This window comes from Uloborus diversus, chromosome 10, assembly GCF_026930045.1.
Source record: "Uloborus diversus isolate 005 chromosome 10, Udiv.v.3.1, whole genome shotgun sequence".
NCBI classification, from domain to species: Eukaryota; Metazoa; Arthropoda; class Arachnida; order Araneae; family Uloboridae; genus Uloborus; species Uloborus diversus.
Window position 1 is genome coordinate 91,105,188 of NC_072740.1, and position 11,441 is coordinate 91,116,628.

Sequence of the window (11,441 nt, forward strand, 5' to 3'; positions counted from 1 at the left end):
TCGATAACGGAGCCACGTGGGCACGTAATTTTTGTGCCACAAACATATTTTACGATGCTCTTCCAAATGCTACCAGTTTGGATTTTTTCGAAATTCCTTGATCGTGTGGTTTTCTGAATAGTCTCTCTTTCACAATTTTCAGAGAGACTTGCGAGAACAAGAAGAATAAAGGAAACAAAATCAGTGAAGAAACTTGAGATATATTTACTAATACATAGCAGTTTATGACAAATATAACTGGTAGTTAAGCGAATAAACGAATTAGGTATACTGATAGATGATTTTTTTATTGCCTACATACTTCCTTATTTTGTCCCTGCATGCATCAAAAAGAATGCTTAAACCGGCTTTATAGAGCTGTTTTTTGAAATGAACAGGTAAGAAAATTGTTTATCGAAAGGAAACTTTCCCATCTCTGCTCCTCTCCTAAAGTTGGCCAGTCCTGCCTATGAATTTATCTAACAGCAAAAGCGTTAAGCGTCGATGACAAAAGTTTCCTAAACCGTAACAAGAGAACTTTGGGAGGTAATAATGTTGCAAAAAAGAAACTTTAAGAGAAAATATAAATCATTCTGGAGATTAGCAAAATGCCAAACTTAATTCCTAATTAGGATAATCCGGCTCAACTGTGAAAAATGAAACTATCCAATTTAATTGAAGCGTCATAAATTGCTAAACTATAATTTATCTTTAATTTTATGATTTATTATTTTTATGATTCATATTTTATATTCTACAGGTGTCGTCACAAGTTTAGACGACTCTGTTGGAAAGTTAGTAGACGCTTTGAATCGAACAGGTATGCTGCAAAATTCAATTATTGTCTTTACTACCGATAATGGTGGAGATGCTAGTGGTGATGGGGTTGGAAAAGCTTCAAATTTCCCTTTACGAGGTGAAAAAAAGAACGCTTGGGAAGGAGGTATACGTGTGCCATGTTTTATATGGAGCCCTCTATTGGGATTAAAAGAGCCCAGGACATCAAAACAATTGATGCACGTCACCGATTGGCTACCAACATTATACACTGCTGCAGGTAATAACTAAAGTATGATTTTTAAGTGAAATTAATGTGATCTTAGAAAAAATGTATATGTAATTGCAGGATAAGGCAAAAAAAAAAAAAAAAAACTCGGATAAAGTTTGCATCATCGAATGTAAGTTAAGTAATTTCTTTTTAATAAGTGTGCTCATTTCTTTGTGTCCACCACTTTAATAAGAAAACCTTGTATAATGTGCATCCTAGTACAGGTTTTTTTTTTGGCTTTCGTACAACCTAAGGTCACACTATAAGTCGAGCTGACTCATCCGACATTTTGGGTCCGGATTTGTCGTTCGACGAAAATTAGTATTTGTATAAAAACCTCGTTGCAGAAAACTGGTGCCCAAGCTTTAGTGGTGTTGCTTGATTCATGTTTGATAATTCTATTCTGTAAATGCAGAAGGTTTAATTACGTAATACAAATTAAAATGAGGTGTGAAAATGAGGTTCATAATCAGTAAACATTTCCCAATACATTTTATTGAATTTTTGAACTAAGTTATCTTTCTAGGTTTACCTTAAAAAAAGTGACATTTTACTCATTTTATCATCATTTTTTTACGATATAGCAACCAGCGAGTATTATAACGTATTTATAAATACTAGAAACAAGGTTGGATCTAAAGCTGCCTTGGAATCGTAATGTCGGATAAGTCTGCCTGTCCTTTTCAGGGGTTTTGGGGCAAACTAAAGATCTGCAAAAGACGTGGTGCGGTTCAACTCGTAGTTTACTACTTGTCTTTTGATGATTAGCCATAAGCTTGTTAAGAAAGTTATAAAGCAGTTGGTAGGTGCGGGAAAGTTAATATATCCATTCTCATGTTTGTAAGTATGGCAATTTAATGAAATTTAATATTACTATTTCCTGCTCCTTGGTCAACCTACACAACTGAAATTGCAAAAAATGAAACTTATACAATATCTACAGATTCATTTTCTGCCGTTTTTTTTTTCTTTTTTCTTTTTTTTTAAACATTCGTTTCTTAAGGGTTTGACTTAGGTATGTGTGTGTGTTTCTATTAGATTTGCTTATTTATTTCAAAAAAGTGACTGAATAAAAAGCTTTATGAATTCTTCAGAAAGAGTCCATGTTAATGTCAAAGGTTACTGACTTTTAGCTGGAAATGTTCCTGTTTTTTGCCCGACACGTTACTGGCAGAAATTTAGGACTATTAGCTGCCTAATCTTTTCCAGAAACGTTTCTTTTTTTTTACAGCGAAAGTAACCTAACTAATGACCACTTTACCCCATCTTAATTAACCCTTCAGAACCACATCAAGAAGAAATGAAACTTCTTTTTCATTTTGTTTCACTAAACATTTCATTTGTTTCATTAAATACTATTATTATGTATAAGACTTTGTGTTAGGAATAAAAAGTAAATGAAGTATTTGAACTAAAAAACATTTTAAACATTTTTTGAGGAAAATATGTAACGTGAGAAAAAATCTAACACTTGAGTTAGCAGTGCACTCATTTCGTACAAACTCGGGGGGGGGGGGCTAAAACGCTAGGTTCACATTAATAACACTCATAAAAATAGATTATCAACGTATTCAGACTAACTGTGAAGCAAATAGATGAAATCACTCAAGCTGACAAAAAACATATTCCATCCTTCAGAGATATTTTTAATGCCTTTTCAAGCATATTTTCGTCATTGAATATCGGACAAAAGCATCAAAAATTAGTCAAGCAAGTACATGTTTTGTATTTTAAATAAAATTTAGCATTTTGAAAGTGGAAAAAGAAAAGCAATTGGAATTTTTAAAGGGACACATTTGAATGTTTTGTTATATTTTTAAACACAAAATGTCAAAAACCTGAAATGTTAAAATGCAAAACATATTACACATCTCTTCTCTTACTGCCAACTTCCATTTTGTTCTTAGAAAATAAGTTTTATGAAATTAATCACTATTGTCATCTTTAATTACTTTCGCCTATTTCGCTATTTCAAAGTGAAATTCACTCCTCGGAAAAACGTCAAGATGTGTTTTCGCTTTTTGAGAAAACTGCCCTAGCTACATCTCTGACTTTACTAAAACTTTCTTTCTGAGACAACTTCGAGAAACTTTCCTGTGGGACATTCATCATTTCAGAAACACAATCTTTTTTTATACCTCCAGTATTAATATAATTTCAACAAAAATGTTCATGATTAGATTGTTGAAAGTGTATAATTCTTATTGAAAGTCTTTGTGCTTATTTTTTTCATTGAAGAAAACAAATTCTAGTTTTTTATCATATCCAATTTACTGTAAATATTAAACATCACACAAGAAAACCCAACTAAAGATAAGTTACTGAAACTACATTTGAGTGTTTTCATATTTCTCAATGTCACTGAATGCTCCTTCCATTTAGTGAACACTATTTTCTGGAAGCTTATTGTGTAGATAATCTCGATTTAAGGATTGTCAAGGGACTTTAAGAATTTATTGTTAAATCAAGAACATCGTTAAATTGAAGAGCATATACATTCAATGCAGTCAAATCCGGACCGGAGAAATGTATCATTAAATTGAGCAAATCGTTAAATCGGGTATCTTTAAATCGAAGTTTATTTAGTCACTATAGCATAGGTCATTTGCTGAAATTCTCCTTTAAGGAAGAATTACATTTCTAATGGTTTTTTTTTTCTTACACATTAAGCATTATTTTTTTTACTTTTTCTGACATGCTTTAAGTGTTTTCGGCTGCACACTGTGTTAATAATTAAACTTATGCTTCTTTACCTCAATAATGTTTGATATTTGCTCTTTAGGTGGAGATATATCTGACCTTGGAACTATAGACGGTTACAACATGTGGAAAGTGTTAATCAATTACTCTCCTTCTCCCAGACTCGAAATCCTTCATAACATTGATCCAATATGGAACATGGCCGCTTTAAGGAGAGGTGATTACAAACTCATAAAAGGCTCAGCTCCAGGGGGTGGTGATTTATGGTACGGATCGTCTGGATTGGAAGATATGGATCCACCTTCTTCAATGGATGATTGGGTTTTTAAAAATAACAGTATTGTGAAGAAAATACTCGAAGAAGTAAATTTATGGTTACCCAGTGTTCCTGACTTGTGGCGAATCAACGCAACCATTCAATGCCAAATTACTCCTCCTTCTGATAATGGTGGATGTGATCCAGCTACATCACCCTGCCTTTTTAATGTAGCTGCGGACCCTTGCGAGTACAATAACTTGGCTCAACGCTATCCTAGAGTAAATATGTTTGACCATTACTAATATAACTTTTAAAAAACTTCCTTTCTAATAGGCTAATCTTCCTCCTTTTCTTTCTTTTTTTTGTGAAAAAAATGCATGTAAATTAATATCGGGTAGCATTGCTTTACTTTTTTTAATTTATATTTATTTGTTTATTCATTTTAATTATTTTTTATTAATTTTATTTTATTTAATTCATTCATTCATTTATTTATTTATTTAATTTATTTATTTACCATTTATTTATTTATTTATTTATTTAATTTATTTATTTAATTTATTTATTTACCGTTTATTTGTTTATTTATTTTGAGAAAATCATTGAAATAACTACCATGAGTTAAACTTTTTCGTGTGTATGATCTGCTTCATGTTGCATATTTATCCATTTATTATGCCATTTTGAATAACGGAATTGATTTCTATTTTCCAGATCGTTCGGTCAATGACGGCAATTTTAAATAGGTACAATGCATCTGCCATGACACCTTTGTCTACAGTAAGTGATCTCCGTGCAGATCCTAGATGTCATGGATTTGCGTATGTGCCATGGATGGATGAACCATTTTCACTCGATTACTGTCCGTATGCTTGATGCCCTAAAATCTAAATGCATTGTACTATCTATTTATGTTATCATTCTCTTTCAAATAAATATATCATTCATGAATGCAAGCGCGGTTGCATTTATTCCTAAACAATTACACAACTGCTGCAAAAATCACGCATGCAATGTGATCGAAAAGCCTTTCAAAGCGCAAGACAGACAACTTTTCCTGTGATACAGCCACTGTAGAAACTTTTCAGAAGAGTTCCTGGAAAATATTTGGCAGCTGATGTGCCCAATTTCTATTGCAAAAAAAAAAAAAAAAAAAGGTTTTCTTTAATAGTCAGTAACCTTCCTAAAACTATCGTGGAATCTTTCTGAAGAACTGGAACCCTCTTAGAAATTCTTACTTAGGAAAAGCTCCTAAAGCATTACTGCAACCATGGTCAAACCTGAGACAGAATCGAAAGTAATATATGTTCCAAACATCGTAAGCGTCTGAAACTCTTGCCAAGTTACAGAATCCAAAAACTTAACATTTCGCTCTCATCAAAAGTTTAGTTAATCTGGATTAAAGCTCCTATATAAGGGGAACTGAATTATCCGGCATTTTGGTTCCAAAACTGTCGGGCGAAAAAAATAATATTTGTACAAAAGCTTCATTGCAGAACACTGGTGTAAAAGCTTCAGATGTGTTGCCTGATTGATGTTTGATTATTTTATACTGTAGATGAAGACGATTTAATTAATACGAATTAAAAATAAATAAAGTGTGAAAATGAGGTTTATTACAGTAAACATTTCCCGATACATTTTTGTTAAATTTGTGAACTAAGTTATCTTTCTAGATGCACCTTAAGTGACAATTTACTCAACTTATTATCAATTGCTTTACGACATATCAACCAACGAATATTATAACGTATTTATAAATACTAGAAACGAGACTGGATCCAATTTTTGTCTTGGAACCAAAATGTCGGATAAGTCTGCCTGTCTTTTTCGAGGGACTCTGAGCTGAATGTACCGTAATTAAACCGACGGCTATACGCTTAAAGCTCAGTTAATCTTTAAACTGGTAGCTAAAATATTTGTCAAAGCAATGAGAAGTCTGCATTCGTTCAACTTGTAGCAATTTAAGATATATTTTGACAAAGATACTTGATTTTTACAGGGAACTAAGGAAAACCAGTAAAATCCCGGAACGTTGCCCGAAAATAATCTGTTATTATCCGAAATTTTCTTACAGTGTCGCACTGAGTTTTACTTGCTGAGTCACGAGTAGTTTAACTTGTATTTCAGCATATTCAGTTGTTTTTTTCTTATTTTAATTCAATATTGAACCATAAAGTAAGGGATTTGCAAATTTAATCATTCATATAATCAACAATTCTAATAAATTAGAATCTTAAAATAGCCGATGAATGGCGTGTTGAAATGCAGAAATCAACAGCTAGTGGATGAAGAACTTTCTAGAGCTTTTGATGTGGTTTTATTTATTTATTTATTTATTTATATTTTCTGGAGAAACAACCTGACGTGTCATTACTGTGTTTTATCTCAAAAAAAAGATTTCTTTTCATCAAAGAGAGAAGAAAAAATTGTAGTCAATCTCGGGTAAAATGACGGTTAAATCAGGAAATGGACGTCAAATTCCCACGTTTCCCTGTTGTTAATATAGAATTCAAAACGCGTTTCTTCAAATATCTCAAAACCTTATTTCTGCAGATCCCTTTACCTTTCAAAAGCAGTATCGCATGTAGTTCTGTCGTAGCCCTGTCTTAAGGCGGCAACTTAACTGCTTATTAAGCGGTACTTGTTCTCAAAATCCATTTTTGAGGAATTTAGAAACAGACTGAACAGATTTCAACAACATATTAGTTTTAAGAAATGTACTTCATTTAAGCCATAGGAGAAAAAACTATTTTGTTGTTGTAGAACCTTCATCTATTGAATATTGTGTACAAAATTTCACTGGAAAATTATTGTATAGGAATTATATAAACGGTTTTTAAAGCTATCAGGTCAATGGATCAGTGTCAGAGTAAAGGTCAATCATATTAGTAATGATATAAAAATACCAGGTAAGCCAACGAAATTTCATTATATATCTTTATTAACAATGCATTTACGTATTTGTTTACAGTATAAAACGTGACAGCAGTTAGACTGTTAGCGAAGGGAATTTTAAAAACAACCTTAAATTATTTTTTGTTATAAATAGTTCATCCGTTTTGCACAGGATTAAGAATTGAGAAGTAATAAAGGCGTAATAGAGTATAAGAAGTTAAAAGCTACAACGGCGGCTTTTCTTAGAAGCTGCGTTCGAGGAAGCCGATGATGAGGGTCTTTTCTTCTCATTTATCATATCCTCCGCTGGTACTGATAATAATTTCGGATCTTTGGGCATTTTGTCGTCACTATTTTCGTTCTCATACCCAAAAAAGTCGACCACGATAGTTGGAAGTGGCTCTTGCGGGCGTTCTTCTGGTTGAGCAGTATCAACACAGTTATCTTCTTCTTTACCACAGCAGCTATGCTTCTCAGCATTCGGAACGTTGTCCAACATGAGGTTTTGAAAGTGCACACTTAGAATAGAGCAATCAGCACAGATAAGTTCTTTATTGGATCCACAGCTATGCTCCTCAGCATCTGAAATGTTCTCATCGCAAATACATATCGGATGTCCTGCCGGCTGGAGAAAAGTACTGGCTGCTCCACCAGCATCGTCCTGCATAAGAGTCGTCTGAGAATCCAAGGACAAAGGACAAGAGGACCTTTCAGTGGCTGCATTCGTATCAGCGTTCATGACTTGAAAGTAAGATTTCTTGCTCATTTTCACTTCTATATGGCTAGTAGACAGCAGAAAAAAGCTTGACAAATTAACTAAATCTGCAATAATAAAAAAAAAGAAACATTAATGAAGAGAATTCACAACTGTTTTGTATGACGCAGAAATACAACTATATTACTCTATAACAAAATACTCAACGTACCAAAAACAAGTGGCCAGAATGAAACGAGTTTTTACATACGAAAGGACAACATTGATATAAAAAAGTGATTTCAAGATTAAAGCAAAATAATCGTTTATTACTGAGAAAATCTCCATTGAGTGGAAGTTTTAGTACCCTACTGAACCACCTCTAGCGCCAATATACGAGGTGATATAGACGAGCATTGAAGCATAACTATCTTGAACACCGTCCCAAGTGATCCCAGATATGCTCGATCTGCGATAAATCAGAGGATCGAGCTGGATAGAGGAGGTGATAAAATGGAATGTGGAAGGAGAAATCCTCTGACAAACTCGGTGTGTGTGACCGAATATTATCGTGTTAAAAAATGGTATTTTGAGAACTAGAGGTTTTTTTTCCCCTGGGCAAGCAGTAATTATAATTATTTACTCACCAGCTAATTTTTGTTTTATAATTTTTATGGAAATTTATCAGTTATCGATCAGATCAAAAGGGTAATCAGTTTTTTTTTTTTTTTTTTTGAATTCTACCGATGAGTTTTCGGTTTTTAGCAACTTATCACAAAACTAGCGATTTTATCAAATTTCGACCTTTCCTCCAAAACTATTGATGGCTGGTTTGGTTGATTTTAAACTGACAATAATTGGCACATTCAGACTTTGATGATAATGAGTTACTTTTCAATCAACATTCAAAAAGCAAATAAAAAGGAATTTCCCATTGAAAAGGGATAAAAGGTAAAGAGAGTACACTGTAAAAAAATTCCAAAACGTTACTGGGTATTTCCGTGTCACGTTTCGGGATTTTAATGGTTTTTATCTACTTCCTGGAAAAATTAAGTATTCTTGGCAAAAAGTTTCCTGAATTGCTACAAGTCACAAGAATGCAGACTTTTCACTGTTGTGAAAAATATTTTTAGCTCCCAGTTTAAAGATTAATTGAGCGCATTTATAAAGTGTATCGGCTTTATTTCAAGTACGGTCCGTCCATGCTAATTAAACTCCCAACGGGAGAGCAAAAGTGTGGATTGCATTGCTTTGCTAGATTTGCAAGCATGTAAAATTCCCGTTACTTACTTGCTACTGTGGCCATGTTTGCAATAATGCTCTGTTAACTTCCTGGATAAATCAGAATGATGCCAAGATATTATTCCCACGGACACGACTGGTTTTAAACGGGAAGATTTCTGAATAAGAGGCTTCCAGGATAATATCAGGAAAGTTACCGAATTCTAGCGGAAAAAGTTCCTGGAATTTGCAAGATATGTTACTGGCAGATATTGGGCACATCAGCTGCCCATTATTTTCCAGGAACGTTTCTGAATCGTTTTTACAGTGTAAGGCCTTTAATGTTTGAAGCAAGGATCCCAAGTCACACGATATGTTTTTAAGTAAAGCATTGGAAGAAATCAGGTTTATTTCTCTAGTTCACGTAAAACGTGTCTCCCACTTGTCGTATTTGAACCACGAGACTTAGGATCTTTGCCTCAGCTTTTCTTAAGCCAATGATCGAGCTTACTCCCCCCCCCCCCCGGTTTGCGAATTACTGCTCTAAAATATTTCTCAACCCCATTATAGGGCTATTTGGGAGTAATTCTACAATCCTGAATTATGATACTAAAAATACTTGTACTACTGAGTAAGGATATTAAAATAGTTGCTTTGTCCCTCCAAGCAACTGTCTTATGAGAAGCCTTCAACCTACAACCAGCGGCCCAGTTTTGGCCCGCAGAAAACTTTCAAATTGAAAAAAAAAGCATTATTTTATTTGGTAATATATGTATTTTAGGCATTGTTAAAGAAAACCAAGCAGAAAAAATTTCAAGAATCACCATTGAGTGCTTTATTAAATTAAAATTGTGGCCATATGCTTCTAACTCTTTTAACAATGCAGTTTATTCAGGTTTTACCATTAACCCATGAACACGGGGGTTAACCCATGAACAGTTTTCAGACAGTTCATACCGAAAGAGACCTTGCATGTTATATGAACGAGCTTGAGATATTTTTTATAATGCTGTGAACTTTTAACTGTTCGACTTATTTTTACTAGCTTTCCTTGCAGGACCTACACTGTGTACTTTGTTGCAATTAAATGTCCGATGGTACTTGAGATTCTTACTGTTTTGCCCTCCTATCATGTTTTTCACAATGTACAATAAATGTCTTCACAGATCTTAAATAAATTAAATATCTTCTACTTTGAAACTTGTGAAATCAGTGTGTTTGCTAGTAAATTGAGAAATGGATTAGGAAGCGTTAAAATTGGATCAATTTTTTGTAACACATTTTTAAACACTGTTGCAACCTTTGTATCTAATATCTGAGTTCGCTAATCAGAAGAATCGAGGAATCGAGGTGGTTGTTCAAACCTTCTACAAAAGCAAAAGAATCCGTTATCTGTAGGCAGCGAATTTAACATAAATGCGTATTCTAATACAGTAGTTTAAACATATTGAAGGACTGGTTTGAACAAGAAACCCTCTCCAGAAGGTATTTTTGATGAGACGTTCATAATGAGATATCCTTCATTCTACTACAAACTACTTTTGTTTATTAAGCCCCAATATGCTTATCTGTTTATCATCTTTCCCAAAACCAACCCTCTGCTGCTTTTGCTACACATCATATTTTTCAATGGCTCCCCACTTCAAAGAACAACAAAGCTTTCGATTGCTATTGACTTCACCGATTAAAGGGAACGAATTAAAAATATCCAGGTTGGTTCGACACACTAGATGAAAACAGTAAGTAAACATGTTTTTCACACAAATAACTTTAATACTATTTTTTACGGTTATTTAGCTCTTGATAGTGGAAAATGAAAAACTAAATAAAATGCTTTTCAATTATTATTAAAGAAAATTTCTAACAATGTTACCTAAAGACAAACTGGCACCAGACAAAACAATATAAAAATACAAGTTTTATGCAAATCAGTCAGGTATTAACATAAATATGAGCATTAATGAGAACGCGTGGCCACCATCTTTGATGACGTCATAGCAGGAAAATGAACCAGGTGGCGGATGTTCACTCAAGTCCAAAATTCTTTCTAGGGCACCGAATAAACATTTTTTTTTTTTTTTTCAAATTTCACCCTCCTCAAATTTTTTTACAGATGTACTATCAGATCCTGTAGGGAAAGGCGGGGCAAAGTGAAATATTTACTCTATTTTTAGTGCCATCTATCTGGTAATATTTTAATTACATTAGTAGCACATGTACTCTATTCCAGTCAGGAAAAAAATAATACCGAAGATTAAAACATTTGATAATGCAGGAAATTTTCAAAAACTGATGCTGACATTTTAATGTTTTGTAGTAAGTCAAAAATTATTTTTCTTATTATAAAAAAGTAAAGTTCTTGTTATTAACATTTTAATTTTTAATTGAGACCCTCTAATATTCGTTGAGGTATTCATTTAGTTAATATTAGGCTTATTTGTATTTTAAATATTTTGTACACTTAGTCAAGTACATGCGGGGCAAATCACTTACGTATTCATTTATTAATTAACTCATCTACATTCCTTCATTTAGTAATTCATTTATTTATTCATTTATTAACATTATTCATTCACTCTTTTACTCACTCATTCATTTTTCTTCATTTAATTTATTTGTTCATTTAATTTTGGTTTATTGTT

General features: G+C 33.1%; 1 protein-coding gene across 2 annotated transcripts in view; it reads left to right on the forward strand.

Annotated features, from left to right (window-relative positions):
• The window catches only part of LOC129231370 (arylsulfatase B-like), a 41,411-nt gene extending 36,478 nt beyond the window's left edge, over nucleotides 1-4,933 (forward strand). For both annotated transcript variants that reach the window (XM_054865666.1, XM_054865667.1), the window contains exons 8-10: nucleotides 740-1,036; nucleotides 3,810-4,264; nucleotides 4,701-4,933. In XM_054865666.1, coding sequence (XP_054721641.1) covers nucleotides 740-1,036; nucleotides 3,810-4,264; nucleotides 4,701-4,862 — 914 coding nt within the window. In that variant the 3' untranslated portion in view covers nucleotides 4,863-4,933. The remainder of the gene's footprint in view (nucleotides 1-739; nucleotides 1,037-3,809; nucleotides 4,265-4,700) is intronic.
• The last annotated feature ends 6,508 nt before the right edge of the window (nucleotides 4,934-11,441 follow it).